Genomic DNA, 17,107 nt, shown 5'->3' on the forward strand with positions numbered 1-17,107 from the left:
CTCAAGGAAATAAAAGGAGATATGTATTAAAGGAAAAAGTTGTGAAAACAGGCAGTGTCATACTCTGATGTGCTCATGTCACTGGTGTTTCCACATTCTAATTGTTAGAACTTCTAATAGTATTCATCTAAATAGGTGTATAATGTGTCATCTTTCTTCGATTTGCGTCTACTGAGCAATGCCTTGAGAAGACGACTTGCTTTGGTGGGGATTTGATGATTCTCTGTCCGGCTTCCTCTATCAGAATGGAGGTGCATTGAGCCTGATTTTCGAGGCTCGGAGGGATACTGATGCAGATGAAATATAATACAAGTTTCGATCAACATGAGAGATTACAGGGATAAAATATACGAGGTAATAAGGCTGCATGCTGATTAATTACATTGCCTACTATACACAAGGCATGGGAAGATTAATGTGTAAATACATAGAAGTATGGTGCATACCCCATTTTTAGAGTTTGGTGTGGTAGATCTACTTTGATTTGGTTTGCTGGATCTTGAAGTTGGAGTTGTGGCTCTTGAATTAGGAGTGGTAGGCCTGCTAGAGAGAGATCCCGCACGTGAAAGTGGAAATCGATGTGGTGAAACTGTTCGCTTCTGTGCAACTTTTAATGAGATTGGTATAAAAGAAAAGAAAAGAATTAGGCGACATAATAGAGTTGATTAATCACTTAACCGTATGATATGAAATTAAGGCAAACCAACCTAAATCCTTTCTGGCCATGTTTTTAGTGGATAGAACCTTTACAGGTTGCTGAGGTCTTGGAGAAAGTGACTGAGGTCGCCCTTTTCTGTGTCATAAACATAGTTAAAACCCAAGCAACTCAGTATCCATGACTTATTCTTTCGACAAACTGAAACATGTAATTTAAATGCTTTCACTGCTAGCTACCTTATTGAAGATGGTTGATTTTCGACAATCGGTTCTTGAACAGCTTCACAAACAAAAATCAGTTGACAAGTAAGTACAAATTGATTGCCTTGGAAATTGGAATATATCTATAAGACATCCTAAAGAGAAAATATCTGTAGAAGAATTAATAATCAATTTGATGCAATCTACCATTCTTAATTTCATGCCAGTGATCTTGATTTTCTGGAACACACTCTTTATACGTGGTTTTAGGTTGGTTTGCACCATATCTGGTTTCTCCAGCTGAAAAAAATGAAATTATATTACTAGCAATACTAAAATTCCTCAAGGTAACACAACATAGGAAACCAACATAAACTATGAGTAACCAAAAGCCCCAGAAGGCAAAATCTCTCTTGATAAGTGGTAACACAAGATAGGGAATGAACTTGTCACCGCATTTAGAGAAACTATATCTGGAAGACAGAAAATTAAATGTGAAGTAAAATGGAGAGAAGAAATTACCTGACAGAATATAATGCTTATGGTATTTGGGGGTGTTTATCATCAACGACTGCTCGGAGAGCCCCTCGCGATCTAGATGTGTCTGACATGTCCTTAATCTCTATATGAAACACATCAATAGATTAGATGGGGTCAACTATTATCAAATGTAAGAGCACGATTATAGGAAATATGTATAGACACTCGTAATAATACAGTGAAGTTAAATAATATTCTACAAGCAAGTTTAACATTGATCACTTGAAGCCTGGAGTGGCTGAGTTTTTTAGTGATCCCTCCACACTTGAGTGCTACTGGTCTCTTGAACAATATTTCTTATCCTAAATGTATCAATATACTTCACGTATGAATTAGACTTTAACAGTAAAGCAAGTATCATAGGCGCTACCCCTGTACCAAATACTTTCCAAAGCAGATTATTTAAGGCTGTGTTAAAGGTCATCCGGCAAAATCTCTCTGGCAAAAGACCGAATCAGTTTCATAGTTTTAGAATCACTTATAATGTAAAGCTCATGCTACCAATTTTTTGTGGTGAACTAAACAAGAACAACCCTTTGACAATGATTATCACATGATATCAATTCTACTAGCTTCTTAAAACTGCTAGTTTATGAAACTCTAAGAGTTCTGTTTGCCTTTGTTTTTTTTTTTTTTGCTTTGTATTTTGTGTTTCACATTCACTAATAATTTACTGGTACATTCAACTTTTGAATCAGTATTTAAACTCTTTTTTATGTTGATTTTTCAAGTAAAAACAAAGATGGTCTTTAATATGCGACCTAAGCAACCATTTGACCAATACTTTTTAACAATGTAGCATAGCATGAAGTGGTGATGTAACTCCACTGCACAGTAGTAAGCATGACAGTCACATATCAGTATATCCCTAAGATACCTTATAATTTAACACCTGGAAAACTTGAAATTCCAGTAAAGAAAAATTGTATGTAACATTTACTTTAATAAGTTATCATGGAAAGGAGAAGAACCAATAAAAAATTTGTGTCTAAAGTTGAATTCATTCCAAATGGCATATAATATCAAGAATTCAAGATCAACCAGGCGTACATCAAATTCAGGCCTTAAACTTATACCAGAAGAACTGTAACTAAGACGAATTGCCAACTTAATTATAGATCCCTAATAAAAGGCAAGACACACACAAAACCATATACCCCACAACATCCCTCGAGTAGCCAAGGGAGCAATAGTGTACCTGTTCGATGGAAGATACACATGTCTCTGTTCCAGAAACTTCGTAAACTTTCTCATCCAAAAGATCATTAACTTTGTAGGTCGCAGATCCTAGGTGGTCCACGGTATTGACAAGGGCCTTAATAGCATAATCTTTTAATGTGCTAACCACTCTGCGTGCAAATTGAAATTGCGACATAAGAAAAGGATGGGAAAGTTTGAGAATGCCAAGTTTTAATCTGAAAAGACGAATGCTGCTTACATCTGTTTTGAGTCATCATTGGAGTAAGAAATTTCAAAAAATTCAGCAGCTGAGTACAACTGCTTTCTCAGATTCTTCAAATCCTGAAGATAAAAGATTGCAACAATATATTATATTGGTTGGTAACTTAGTATCAAGTACACTGTATGAATGTTTTACAAAAAAACTGTGGGTGATAATAAGCCATTATACACATCAACATGCTTGGACTGCACTGGCCAACTGCAGGAGACTAGGAGAGTATTGTCCCTTACATTATCGGTCACGGGCAGATTTGGTTCAGAGGCTTCTTGTATAATGGCAAAGAATTTAGCCTTGATACATTCGAACATAGATTACTTGCTGTAAGTGAAAACTAAGAAGCATGGAAAGAATCCTACCTTGAGACTATCTGAGAAGAGCAAGTCCTGCTGCATGGAAAACTCGTCGTAATTATCCAGTTCTTGGAAGAGGGGAAGCTTAGAAGATGACATCATTGTTTTCATTATTGATATACACTGGAGTTCGATATCCCTTATTCTGAAACTACCATCCTTTTAAAATTTGAATATGAATACCAACAAAGATACACTCAATAGATATAGATGAAGATCTGTTACTTGCATCTGTATTTTATGCAATCTATGTACAGGCCTACGCTTGATCAAATAACATAAATGCTATTGGACACCAGAATTATGATTTCAAACACATAGGAAACATATAGTATAATGAAAAAGATACTAGAAATTCTTCTGGAACAAGTTAGAATCAACAAAGAATCTTATTTCTTGTTGTAAAGCAGATACTTAATGAACATGATACAACAACAAAGTTCAATCCCATTTGTCCTCTAGAACATTAAAAAAACGAAAAGGCAAAACATTAAACCAGAAGAATGATTTAATACTGGACAAAATTATTTTACTAATACAATCAGATCAGAAACTTTAATAAGTCCTTTGATAATATGTCCTCGACCTTGACTAATATACCCTTATTCTCTGTTTTTTCAGAAGGTTAAAATTTGATAAATATTCATAATTTCATTTCTTCAAATTTAAGCTAAAGCTCAATCCCACCATTCTCGGTTGAATTGTCGTTCTACATCTACTCATCTCAATCACCACCATTCACCGGTATATGAAATTGTTCTATATCTACCCTTGCACCTTTTTCTTTGGCATCCATCTTTTTTCATTGTTTCTAATCAAATGGATCATTATTAACACAAATTGTAAATTTTACTGAATATCAAAACCGTATGATATTACAATAAGGAAACTCCACTCAGTAGAGGGGTAAACAATATTAACAGAAGTACAAACTTTGCACTAAATAAAGAAAAATTCAGTCATAATTATAGGTAATCTTCAACTTCAAATTAAAACAACCCAGAAACAAAATGCAAGAACAAAGAGATTTAAACTGACCTGGGAATCTGTAAATTGACAAAACCACAACTAGCCCGAAAATGTAGAGTCAAGAGAGAAAACTTGCATGTAAGCAGAATTAAAGCCCGAAACATATAGAGTCAAGAGAAAAAAAGTGGCATAAACAAATTAAAGTTTGCAACTTTAGGAAGCTTAAACTGTTGTTTTTCATAATTTTTACTTGAGGAAGCTAGCAGTAGATAGTAGTATCCAAATTTCTGGGTGTCCACTGTAACTTGCTCACTTTGGCAGCAGGTGGGTCCACTTCCTGCAAAATATTCTTGGTAAAGTGTTCTGTTTAGCAAGGACCGGTCCGCCCTGTCCCGCTTTTACCGGTTTGGTTGTGAGTTTCGGATCCAACCCATCAATGTTAAAATCCAACCTATCAAAGTTTCGTTCTGTTCGTCTGGGTTTTTCTAAATTTCGGTTATTTCATTTTTGTGTAAAAATGAATTCAGTCAAAATTGAATCAATCAAATTACTACTATTATACAGTGTTCTAAAAATTTCTGATTTAACTGATTAATCCCCGATTAATCTCCTGCAAAGTCGGCTACCGATTCGATTTTTGAAATCCGATTAATCCTTATATATATTTCTTAATCGAAGTATACATTGATAAATTATTAAAATTAAAATACTATATTACTTTAATTACGAATAATTATAAAATTTATGAATATAGTAAATATATTAGTTACTAAATAGCTAATATAATAATAATTAAATATTAAATAATATTTTAATATTAAAATAAATCTGATTTTCATTCCAATTAATTCTTTCTATTAATCCCCGATTTCCGATTAATCTATGAATCGGTAACTCAACCGATTAGGTCCGATTCCCGATTTCTGTAACACTGCTATTATGCATGATTTCTAAATTATAACAGTATCGGAAATCAGAGGATAAATATTGAAGGAGGGTTTTGGATGGTCACATTTGAAATAATGTCAAATAAATAAAAACTTTGGGTAAGTAAATTTTTTTATTTAAAAATCGTAAAACTTAAATAATAAATCAAAAGATTAAATCTCTGACATATGAATGATATGACATTATCAGGACAGCAATCATTTTATATATATAATTTTTATATTTGTATACAATTATGTACAAAATTATGTGTGTGTGTCTATATATATATATATATATATATATATATATATATATATATATATATATATATAGAGTTAAGTTCTATGGAGTACATTAAAACATTGGAGTATTGGAGTACAAATAATAATTTTTTAGTTTAATCATAAATAATATCTATGATGACCCAAATTTATATATAATTTATCATTTATATGTAGTATTAAACATAATTGTCAATTAATCATTAATATTTTTCAACTTTAACAAGCATTAAGATTGTTGTTCTGCTTATAAGTTATATTGCAGAACATAATGTCCTACGATTTATAAAAGTCACTGTTTTATCTTTTGATTACAATATTTATGTTGTAGAACATAATCTGCAGGTTGTCGGATGTTTACAAATATTGTAGAACAAAAAAAATAAGATTAAAGTGACTAGATTAAATTGTATCAATTTTGTACTCCAATACTCCAATATTTTTTGTACTCCATAGAACTTGACTCTATATATATATATAGGGGCTTACTCCACTAGAAACTAAATTAATCTAGAAACTAGAAACTAATCCCTGACCAGTTTTCATCACTGCTCTTAACTACATAAATCACTTATTTGTATATCAGAAATCACTATCTTATATATGCAAAATCTGACAAACATAGATATATAAATAAATATATATACAACGTATATCATCATCATCTTCAATCTTACTACATTGATGAAACTCCTGGAATCGTTATCAACTCAATCCACTACTGCCGTCATCAGTTACAACCATGATTTGCCTATCATCGTTTGTCATCATAACTTGCCACTATTAATGACTATTTACCATCACCACACACCTCATCCCGTCATTTGCTACCATCATGGACTTTCTACAACTATAATTGATCATCAATAATCGACCACCAATATTGTAAATTTTCCTAATTGTTAAACATAAAAACTGATGAATTTACTGTATAAAATAGTGATTAACAGCATATAAAACTAGTGATTTCTGTAGTTATAAACAGTAATTGAAGGAGTGGTTTCTAGTTTCTAGAATAAGATTGGTTTCTATTTGATCACTTGCCTATATATATATATATATTTGTAAATTTATAATAAAAGCTATTTGTTGAAGTAAAAATAAATTAAAGTAGATATACAAATAGCTTTTTACCTCTTATGAAAGAAGTTACTGCAGTTAATTGTTATTTTAACTAATATATTCTTTATCCTATTTTAAACTATTTTGATTATTTTTCATGTATTTTAAATATTAATAAAATTAAGTCATGAAAACTATTTAATTTATAAAATATATCATATAAAAATGTGGAATTTAAACTTTAATTTGATAGAAGAACTATTTTTTATACGTATACACCCGGCCGTGTGAAGATTACACTGTGCATGCTGATCAGTGCGTGCGCGTATATATACGCGTCAAGTAACAATGCAAGCATTAAAGCAGAGTACATGATTCAACCCCTCGTTTGTTTTGTATCGGTAATTGCTAACCATTAATTACTCTAATTAAATTAAAATTCATTTCACACTTCATTGTAACTCCCACAATCATATAATCATACTACTACTAAGTACATTCACCCCCTCCTCATCATAATCAATCCATCCCCTCCTCATAATATAAATACATCTCCTGCTGAGTATTTCATCATCATCGCCAACAAGATTCTACTCACCCATTTCTTCAAGATGAACTCTACTGTGAAGGTTGAGTTGAATCATAATGATGATTACTTGCCAGGGTTTAGTTACTTGAATGATCAAGAAAGTGGAGGGTACGTACATGCATTGCGTCCTAACTATAGTTAAAGTTTTTTAGTTAAGTTATATATTGTGATCGTGTTTGTTTGTGTTTTTTGTGCATGCAGATTTATATATAATGGTGGCTCAATTATCGGTGAGTTTGATCCGTTCCTTGAACCTTGGCCCCTTTCGGTGCAATACGACGACGACATTCCTGAACTTAGCATGAAAGACATTGAAGAGATTACTCGGAGCCTTGATGCTGATTATTCCTCGATTTATCAAGCTGGCAATAGTACCCTGGATGGTGCAACACAGCCAACAATGATGGCGACTCAACCTCAGATTGAACTGAGTACTAATTTGGTTGATGCAAACCAGAAAATAGAGACAACTCAATCTGATCAGTATTTACATGCACAGAATATGTGTCTTGATGCAGTGCCTGTATATTCAACAATAACTCATCATGAAGCTCAGTATTTTAACAATTACAACGTTGGTAGTTTGGGAAATAGTGAGAATGTGGTCTATGATTCAATGCATTTTAAGGATGATTATCGTGATATTTTCCCCTTACAAATTGATGAAAGTGTTATGCTTGATGCGGAGCCGATTCGCATGATACCTGCAAGTTCAAACCATGTACCGCAGTGTCACAATGTTTCTGTGGCCCATGATTCTGGAAATGTAAAAAACGCAATGAACTTGAAGAGTGAGCAAAGCAGCAACATGACTGCAATGGTTAAATACGAGGAGGGAGTGAGTTTTCGGCCTAATATAAGGTGCAAAACATCTGCGCTGGAGCTTGATGAAATCAGGAAGTATTTTAATCTGCCAATCACGAAAGCGGCCAAGGAACTCAACGTTGGTCTAACGGTGTTGAAGAAGAGATGCCGAGAGCTAAACATTAGGCGGTGGCCTCATAGGAAGATCAAGAGCTTGCAGAGTCTGATTAATAACGTCAGGGTAATTACTATAGTCATACATTTATTTAAATATTTTCGTAACTGAAAATCTAATAGTATAATATTATGCCAAAAAAAAAAAAACCTCAGTGTTAATATAAGCCTTTTTGATAGAAGTGCAACAAGAAGGTTCGTTTATCTGTGAAGTACTAGCATTGATTAATTATGTGTATTATGTATGTGTGGTGATCAGGAAATGGGGCTGACTAACAAGAGGGAGATAGAGATGCTGGAGGAGAACCAGAGGATGCTGGAAAGAGTTCCTGAGCTTGAACTGAGTGAGAGCACCAAGCGGCTCAGGCAATCTTGCTTCAAGGCGAATTACAAGAAGAGAAGAATGTTGCTCTCAGCTGCTGCCGCCGGTCGGCATTCCGGTCGTCTTTAATCATGATTGTGTGATTGGTTAATTTGCTGATGTGGTTAGTATATATTGTTAATTTGGTAGTGTTGGTGGTATATGGCTCATGTAAGACAGCAAATCTAATTAGAGATGTTCTATTTGGACTATTCATGAAAATTTACTTTTAAGTGGCAGATCACAGATGGTGATCAATGCAAATTTCTAGTAAAATCAAAATGAACTTGGTCTGATCTTTACAATCGTCAGGTTTAAACATGCAAACCCACATAAACATATATGGATTCAAGTCAATCAAGAGAACGACAACTTAACCGCTTTTACAGTTTTCTATTCATGGTAAACAAGTAAAGAAAGTACTAATTAAGTGCAATGCAACAATTTTAAAAGGAGTACCTTCAATTATATAAATCGATGTTTTGATTTTTATTTTTTTTTATTTTTCTTTTGTGTGAGGGTTCAAATGGACCATGCATGATAATGGATGACTGCAAACACAAAAACGGCGCTGATGCTTTTCTCTTAAATTTCTGTAGATCACGATAAACCCAAAGCCTCGGAGTAGCTGTTATTTATCCGCTAATCATAATTAAATCCAACATATATTAATGCATTCATTTTAAACGTAATCATCCTCAGCTTTGTAACGTCATCATTTTCTTAAACACAATTAAATGCTCTTATCGGGATGGATGTACAGTTCACTCCCACGACACTCTTTGGGTCTTGATTTACGAATAGTACTGTGGTTATTGCATGCAAATCTATGTACATAATAAAGACTGTTACCTACTTGCTACAGTATTCTACCCTGCCTAACTACCTACCACCCAACTTCATTCTTATTACCAGCGTGCCACTGCATCTGTTTAATAAATGTGAAAAAATTCAAGCATTCCAATATTCCAATATGTAAATGAATGGCTTCAAAGCTGCCACGAAGCGAGCTCTTTCTTTTTGCCACGGATGCATAACCCACGTGCAAAGTCAGTCACGCATATACACAGATACTGCATCGGCAGAGGAGAGAAAACAAGCTTGCATAGGAAGCTTTGCAAGGATTCCTGGAGAAGTTTTATCTCCTCCATCTGCAAGTACACTCCGCTTCCAATTAATTAAGTTAAGTAATCAAATTTAAAATTTGCTGCGCCATTGACTGTTCACATCGTTGCCTAATACAAGCTTATTATTATCTTTATTGTTTCTTAGGCATAGCTATCAAAATCTTTGGCTTTGTTTTAAGATTACTGCGATGACAAATGTATTTAAGATTACAACTCTGTTATCAGTTTGCAGTTTAATAATTTCTGTTGGGCTGAACTATTTGTTTTTTGGTAGGATGATGATGATTCCTCGAGGTCGTGGCGCCTGTTTACGTCGGAAGACATGATCCAAGGTATTCATCTGCCCAACATAAAGTGTGTTAAACTGTTTATTGTTGTATATTTCATTACATGTGTTAGTGTTTATCTCTATTAATTATTAAGTTTCATTACATATGTTTTTGTTTATGTCTCTGTTTAATCCTATTAACTATAACTATTAGGTTATAAGCCAAAGAGTGTGAGAAAACGCAAGAAATTTGCAGAGAAAGAGAATGTAAAAGGAAATTCGGCTAAGCGTTTTAGTTTCCCTACATCTTCTGTCACAGATGGAAGGCATGGTATTGCCCTTTTTTTTTCCAAAAATATTAAAGTTTAACATGTTGTCGTAGTTCTTGAGCTTAGGACTGAAGTAGTTAGCTAACTAATTCATGCAGATACACCACCTCCAAGAATACCATCTGCTGTTACTGGCACTCCTCTGACTTTAAGGCAGACCCAATACAGCTCAGCTCATGGAGGTACAATTCCGTGTGACTTCAAACACAGTCTGGAAACTGCTGGATTTCTCTCGACACCGGAGAATACATTGAACACCAAAAGAACTCCGCTGTCTAACATAACTAACATTGTGGATGATAATAATGTTCCAATTACACGTAAATATCTAGGTATAGTTTGGTGTTCTTCAAACACAATTTGCCGCCAATGCAATTTATTTTCATTCTTTAACTTTCATAGTTTTAAGATTTGGAAATTACTGTCTTGCAGGTCATCAGAACAGTGCTGTTATTTCTTCAACACCGGAGAATACATTGAACACCACAAGAACTCCGTTGTCCAACATAACTAACATTGTGGATATTAATAGTAAACGAAATAGATGTAAATATCTGGGAATGTATGAGAACAATTTGAGAGACACAGCCCGGAACCTTTTTGCTGAAACCTCTTCAAGGCTAGATGAATACTCTGCTGAAAGCTCTTCCCAGACAGAAGACACAGCCAAATGCATGCCTGATGATGATAATGGTATGAACTATATATTGTGACCATTGTAATTTAATACTAAATGATATTCCAATTTGCATTTGATAGTAGTAGCCTTATTGTATTGGAATTTATGTACTGTTCAGAGCATCACTTTAATTTTGTTCAGCCTCTTTATTGTTAGAGTGTTCTACTGTCCAAGATCCTGTTCTTTCTGATGATTCTGACAATGGTTACATAAGTGGTTAGTCAGGCGTCTTCATTAATATCACAAAGCGTATATTAATATATACATTTTTGAACATGTAAACTGATAAAGACATCAAATGCAGGTTCCTCAAGCATTGATGAAGACTATGTACCTGGCATGGATACAGATTGTGATAGTGGTTAGAATAGCATGTTTTTTGTTTTCAATAATATATTATTATATCAAAATCTTGGACATGGATTATGATATTGTTCAGAGTTTTACTTGACTTACCACTGAATTAAAAATATTATTGCAGATTCTGAACATGTCCCAAATTTAGCTTCAAAGAAAACTGTACCAAAAGAATATGTCAGTCTTGGGAGTCCTGAATCTATATGCTCTAAATGCAATGCGCGCCTGTGGAAAGAGGAACGCGTCAATAAGCAAGTCACAAAAGGACTCCCAATATTCAGTATATGCTGCCGGAAGGGTGATGTGAAGCTTGCACCTGCTCCTCGAACCCCGTCATACTTACTGCAGCTATATAACAACAAAGAGACGGGACCTCATTTCCAACGTAGCATACGACTATACAATGCAATGTTTGCATTTACATCTACCGGTGGGAATGTGGACCACTCTATCAACAATGGTAGAGGTCCATATGTTTACAGACTTAATGGTCAGAACCACCACGTCTTTGGTCAGTTGATACCTGATGATGGCCAGGCTCCAAAGTATTGTCAATTATACATCTATGACACGGCAAATGAGGTTAACAATCGGCTTCGCTGGGTAAATGTTGAGGACCAGAAAACAGTTGAGAAGGATGTAGTTCAAGGTCTTATACAGATGCTTGATCAGACAAATGAATTGGTTTCGAAATTTCGTATGGCACGAGATCGCTTTGAAAATCATGACTTTGTTGATTTGAAGGTAGAGCTGAAGGTATGCAGATCACAAAGCGGCCGGGAGAACCATATATCCACTTCTGATGAGGTTGCAGGAATAATGGTTGGTACTACTGATAATACCACTCCAGATCGTGATATTATAGTTGAGAAGAAATTTGGTGGACTGCAGAGAATATCATATATTCATCCTAAACTCATGGCGCTACAATACCCTTTGCTCTTTCCAGATGGTGAGGATGGTTACCACAATAGAATACCTTTTCAAAGTGCAGAGAAAGGTTCTCAAAAAGAAAAAGATATGATCTCAATGAAGGACTATTACTCTTACAGATTCCAAGTTAGAGACAACGAAGGTAACATTTAACAAAAATAATTTAATTCCAGAAAGGTCAATTAATATAAACTGGGTTTTGATGTATGAAATATGTGTTCATTCTTCTCATTCTGTTTCAGGCATGACTCCTAGGTTAGGAGGAAGACTTTTTCAACAGTACATGGTGGATGCCTTTTCCACCATGGAGCAGACTCGGCTATGGTGGTTCCGTACCCACCAGACAATACTCCGTAATGAACTTTATACGCATATTTCTGATTCGGTCAGGAAAGGAGATGCCAATGCCACCAACGTTGGTAAAGGCATCATACTTCCAGCGGGATATGTTGGCTCGAAACGGTATATGCAACAGAATTTCCAAGATGCCTTGGCTGTTTGTCGTCATGTAGGCCATCCTGATGTTTTCTTGACAATGACATGCAATTCAATGTGGGATGAGATCCAAAGGATGATGACTTTTGTTCCTGGATGCATTCCTTCCAACAATCCGGATATTATATCCAGAGTTTTCCACTTAAAACTGGATCAGTTAACAAATGATATTAACAAGAAAGGTCACTTTGGAAAGTGTATTGGAGGTTATTTTTCAAACCCAGGCTACTACTTACACCTGCCTTGCTTTTGTTTTATGTTTAATGCATTATTTATGATGTTGAATTAATATATTCTGTTTTTTTAATTTTTTACTCTGGCAGTAATGTATGTTGTGGAATTCCAAAAAAGAGGCCTGCCCCACGTACATATGTTAATCTGGCTTGATGCACCATCCAAAAAGTATCTGAAAGAAAATGTTGACAAGTTTGTTTCTGCTGAGATCCCAGACCCTCTACTGGATCCTGTGGGTTATGCAGCAGTTAAGGCGTATATGATGCATGGTCCATGCGGTTTGCAGAACCCCAAGTCTCCTTGCATGAAGAATTTTAAATGTATACGTCATTTCCCAAAAAAGTAAGTTTTTTGTTGTTGAATTTGACAGAAATCATGAAATGCATAATGCAGTTTAGATATATAAATAACTTGGGCTGATCATTGTTGTCAAAAAATAGGTATAGCTCCCAGACTGTTTTTGATGACAGTGGATTTCCACTGTACAGGCGTCGCAAAAGCAATATAACTGTTAATGTTCACAAGGCTGACTTGGACAATAGATGGGTGGTCCCGTACAATCGCGACCTTTTGGTAAAATACCAGTGTCACATGAACATTGAGATATGCTGTCATGCGCGGAGTATTAAGTATCTATTCAAATATTGCCTCAAAGGTCATGACACTGCAACTGTAGAAATTACAGGACGCCGCAAGAAAAAAAGCACAGATGAGACTGAACAGCCTGTTGATGAAATTCAGGCATATTTTGATGGTAGATATGTATGCGGTGCTGAGGCGGCATATCGAATATTTGGATTTCCAATACATCACAGAACTCTGTCTGTTGAGCGGCTTCCATTTCATTTACCCGGTCAGAAGAACTGCACCTTTCGTGCCAGTGAAAAGCTTGAGAAGGTTTTGGAGCGTGAAAATGAAAGGCTTAGCAAGTTGGAGGCTTTTTTCATGCTGAACAAGTTTGATATCAATGCCCGACGTTACACATATGATCAGATTCCACAGCATTACGTTTGGAATGATCTGGCAAGAAGGTGGACTACTCGGAAAAGAGGTGCTCAAATTGGACGATTGTCTTACACTCATCATAGCAGCGGTGAAGTTTGGTACTTGCGTATGTTATTGACAAAGGTTCGAGGTCCCACGTGATTTGAAGATATTCGAACTGTCAATGGTGTATTGTGTTCGACTTTTCGTGATGCATGTAAAGAATATGGCTTACTCGACGACGACAAAGAATGGCATGATGTTTTGGACCAATGTTCTGTTGGTGGTTTGCCACCTCAAATTCGCCAACTCTTTGTACATATTATAGTTAATTGCAAAGTAACTGATTTGGCTTTGTTGTGGAATAATCACTGGAAACAGATGGTAGATGACATACTGTTGAAGCGTAGATTGTTAAGTGAAAATCAGAATCTGATTCTTAATGATATGCAGCTCCAGTTCTACGCACTTGCAGGTATGTCACTTCATATTTCTGATTTTATCTGTTAGTCCTAATCAACCTGTGAGGTGTATGTATTGTTAATATTTGTAATTGACTTATTCTGAATTTTGCAGAAATTGATGACCTCCTTCGTGCTATTGGCAAAAGTTTAAAGAATTTTACTCAACTCCCACAACCGCCTCTCAGTTACCTGCATCATGGAACAAATAACTTGATAATTGAAGAAACTAGCTACAATTTATCGGAGATGAAAGCTGATCATGAGAATCTGCTTGCGCAGTGCAATGAAGAACAAATGAGTGTTTATAAAGATGTTTTAGCTTCAGTTAAGTCCAATAAAGGTGGACTATTTTTTGTATATGGCAGCGGTGGCTGTGGAAAAACATTTTTATGGAGAACACTAATAGCCCAACTGCGATCTGTTGGTGACATTGTGCTTCCTGTTGCCTCCTCTGGCATTGCTGCCACACTATTGCCTGGTGGGCGTACTGCACATTCGCGGTTCAAAATTCCGATAGTCCTTGATGAATATTCACTCTGCAACATTGGCCACAATTCTGACATTGCTGAACTTATTAAGCAGACGAAGCTAATAATCTGGGATGAAGCCCCCATGCAACATAGGTATGCTTTTGAATGTTTGGACCGGTCGTTGAAAGATATCATGAAATCTGTTGATCCGTCACGTGCATTGTTGCCGTTTGGCGGTATTACTGTTGTTCTGGGTGGTGATTTTAGGCAGATCCTGCCTGTCATCACCCAAGGAGATAGAAGTGAGATAGTTTCAGCGTGTATCACAAGATCGCGGCTTTGGTCAATATGCAAGATTTTTCTCCTTACCAGAAATATGCGTCTTAATGAAGGTAAATCTGAGAAAGAGGTTCAGGAACTAAAACAGTTTGCAGAGTGGGTACTCTATGCTGGCGATGGGAAATTGCCACCGCCTGACAAGTCATTATTTCCATCTGCCAAAGAAGATGACATTTTAGTCCCACCTCAATTCTGTGCAGTTGAACAAGATAACACTGTTGAGAACATGATTGCAAGTACTTTTCCTAATTTTCTTCACAATTGCAAAGATCCCAAATATTTGAGTGAGCGAGCCATTCTAACTCCCACCAATCAAACTGTAAGTCAACTGAATTCTCTCATAGTTGAGAAATTGCCTGGTGATTCAGTATCATATTTCAGTGTAGACAGTGCTGAGGATTTTGGTGGAACCGAAGATGACTTGAACTCTGCTTTCCCGATTGAATATCTCAATTCAATGAATGTTCCTGGAATGCCACATCATGATCTTAAAATGAAAGTGGGAGTTGTGGTCATGCTAATGAGGAACTTGAACCAAACTTTGGGTCTGTGTAATGGAACACGGATGATCGTTACAAAATGTCTGAAGTTTTGCGTAGAGTGTGAAGTAATATGTGGTTCTTTTGCTGGCACACGCCATTTTATCCCACGGATGGAGTTATGTCCAAGTGATACAAGAATGCCTTACAAGCTGATTCGCAAACAAATGCCATTGCAAGTTTGCTATGCAATGACCATTAATAAGGCGCAAGGTCAGTCACTTCAAAATGTGGGATTGTATCTTCCTAAAGCTGTTTTTACTCATGGTCAGTACTATGTCGCGATTAGCAGAGTTACGTCTCCTCAAGGGTTAAGAATTTTCATTGACGATGAAAGTGGACAGCCTACTAACATAACTGCCAATGTTGTGTACAAAGAAATTTTCTATTCCTTACCAAAGTTGTAGTGCAGGTTTTATTAGTCTAAATCCTTAGCTTTTAATTGTTTATGTACTTTATTACTTTTGCAACAGTAGTACAATTATAATGTTGTGTTTTCATATTTGTGTTTTGATTTGAACTATTGATTTGGTTACCAATACAATGTAATCAAATTTGTTTGTTAACAGTTTTTTGGTTTCACAGTTTATATAGTTTACCAGTAGTCAAGGAAAAAAAAGTCTATTTACATTCAAACAATGCAGAACGAGCACAGGTAAAGTAGTAGCAATGGAATCAATTTTGCAGAGCACTAATGTGGAAGGACATAATGTATTCTCAATTATGCACATAAAGTGCAGGAATCGTGCTAGCAAACAAGCCTTTATTCAGTCAAATAATAAAGCATTCGTAAGCCTAGGACTATTCGCTTAAAGTAACAAGATTCCTATAACAAGCTTCTACCAGCCAAAGATGAAACAGTCCTCAGCACTAAGGCTTTATGAGAAAAGAAGTGAGCCTTGGCTATAAATTCATGTCTGCCTCACAGCCAAAATTCACACAAACATGGATAACTTCCCGTACCAAATGATAGGAAATCTACGTCTGAGTACAACTGTTGCTTGGAGGCTTAAAGTCCGAGTAACACGAATGTGGCGTAGTATTGATCGATATGGACAAACTGTGGCAATTAACCTGATTTTCGTCGATGAATTAGTAAGTCAAATTTCTTTAAGCTATACACTCTGCTTCTTCATAAGTTATGATATTACTAATTGTGGTTTAGCTTTCCTAGGCAGGACGAATTCATGCGAGGATTCCTGCAGAGAACATCAATATGCTAGAGAATCTTTTTATTGAAGGCGAAACCTATCACGTTCGTAACTTTGTGGTTAGGCAATACGGGGCTATGCACACTGAAAGATGCTTCAGGAACGATGTGTACATCCAAATGTTTAATATGACTCAGATTTTTCCCACTGGAGTTGTAGAACACATCCCGCATCATGTTTTTCAGTTTACTGAGTTGTCTGCTATAATCAATGCTGCATTGGAAGCCAGTCACTTGATCGGTGATTTTTTTTCGAAACTACAAGCATTTGTGCATAAAATAACATGCATTCAACATGC

General features: G+C 35.7%; 3 protein-coding genes across 5 annotated transcripts; 2 read left to right on the forward strand and 1 right to left on the reverse strand.

Annotated features, from left to right (window-relative positions):
- Window position 1: 1 nt before the first annotated feature.
- On the reverse strand, window positions 2-4,583 carry LOC108226601 (protein ABIL2). Of its 3 annotated transcripts, none has more exons than XM_017401585.2 (10): window positions 4,249-4,583; window positions 3,217-3,361; window positions 2,837-2,919; window positions 2,597-2,747; window positions 1,381-1,480; window positions 1,066-1,158; window positions 895-937; window positions 708-793; window positions 447-607; window positions 2-287 (listed from the first exon to the last, which is right to left on the reverse strand). In XM_017401585.2, the coding sequence occupies exons 1-10, from the start codon at window positions 4,341-4,343 to the stop codon at window positions 114-116; spliced, it is 1,131 nt and encodes a 376-aa protein (XP_017257074.1). In that variant the 5' UTR covers window positions 4,344-4,583; the 3' UTR covers window positions 2-113. The 3 variants fall into 3 exon arrangements, with proteins under 3 accessions (XP_017257074.1, XP_017257075.1, XP_017257076.1); XM_017401586.2 differs by having other exon boundaries at window positions 3,217-3,355; window positions 4,249-4,582; XM_017401587.2 differs by having other exon boundaries at window positions 3,217-3,369; window positions 4,249-4,581.
- A 4,801-nt stretch (window positions 4,584-9,384) lies between these two features.
- LOC108225517 (uncharacterized) lies at window positions 9,385-14,078 on the forward strand. The gene is made up of 11 exons (XM_017400404.2): window positions 9,385-9,704; window positions 9,782-9,839; window positions 9,990-10,106; window positions 10,203-10,436; window positions 10,537-10,797; window positions 10,940-10,999; window positions 11,088-11,144; window positions 11,265-12,215; window positions 12,316-12,774; window positions 12,892-13,144; window positions 13,243-14,078. Exons 1-11 carry the CDS (start codon window positions 9,696-9,698, stop codon window positions 13,946-13,948), a joined length of 3,165 nt encoding a protein of 1,054 aa, XP_017255893.1. The 5' UTR covers window positions 9,385-9,695; the 3' UTR covers window positions 13,949-14,078.
- A 75-nt stretch (window positions 14,079-14,153) lies between these two features.
- LOC108225518 (uncharacterized) lies at window positions 14,154-16,005 on the forward strand. The gene is made up of 2 exons (XM_017400406.2): window positions 14,154-14,261; window positions 14,363-16,005. Exons 1-2 carry the CDS (start codon window positions 14,168-14,170, stop codon window positions 16,003-16,005), a joined length of 1,737 nt encoding a protein of 578 aa, XP_017255895.1. The 5' UTR covers window positions 14,154-14,167.
- Window positions 16,006-17,107: the final 1,102 nt, after the last annotated feature.

This window comes from Daucus carota, chromosome 6, assembly GCF_001625215.2.
Source record: "Daucus carota subsp. sativus chromosome 6, DH1 v3.0, whole genome shotgun sequence".
Taxonomy (NCBI): Eukaryota; Viridiplantae; Streptophyta; class Magnoliopsida; order Apiales; family Apiaceae; genus Daucus; species Daucus carota.

Excerpts from the sequence above, each read along its gene's own strand:
- LOC108226601 (XM_017401585.2), bottom strand. The coding sequence starts at position 4,343 with ATGTTTCGGGCTTTAATTCTGCTTACATGCAAGTTTTCTCTCTTGACT. Across the intron at positions 2,920-3,216 it reads TCTTCTCAGATAGTCTCAAG|GATTTGAAGAATCTGAGAAA; the intron begins GTAGGATTCTTT and ends TTTTATCTTCAG. Across the intron at positions 938-1,065 it reads CTGGCATGAAATTAAGAATG|CTGTTCAAGAACCGATTGTC; the intron begins GTAGATTGCATC and ends TTGTTTGTGAAG.
- LOC108225517 (XM_017400404.2), top strand. Across the intron at positions 10,437-10,536 it reads AATTACACGTAAATATCTAG|GTCATCAGAACAGTGCTGTT; the intron begins GTATAGTTTGGT and ends ACTGTCTTGCAG. Across the intron at positions 10,798-10,939 it reads CATGCCTGATGATGATAATG|AGTGTTCTACTGTCCAAGAT; the intron begins GTATGAACTATA and ends CTTTATTGTTAG.
- LOC108225518 (XM_017400406.2), top strand. The coding sequence starts at position 14,168 with ATGGTAGATGACATACTGTTGAAGCGTAGATTGTTAAGTGAAAATCAG. Across the intron at positions 14,262-14,362 it reads CCAGTTCTACGCACTTGCAG|AAATTGATGACCTCCTTCGT; the intron begins GTATGTCACTTC and ends TGAATTTTGCAG.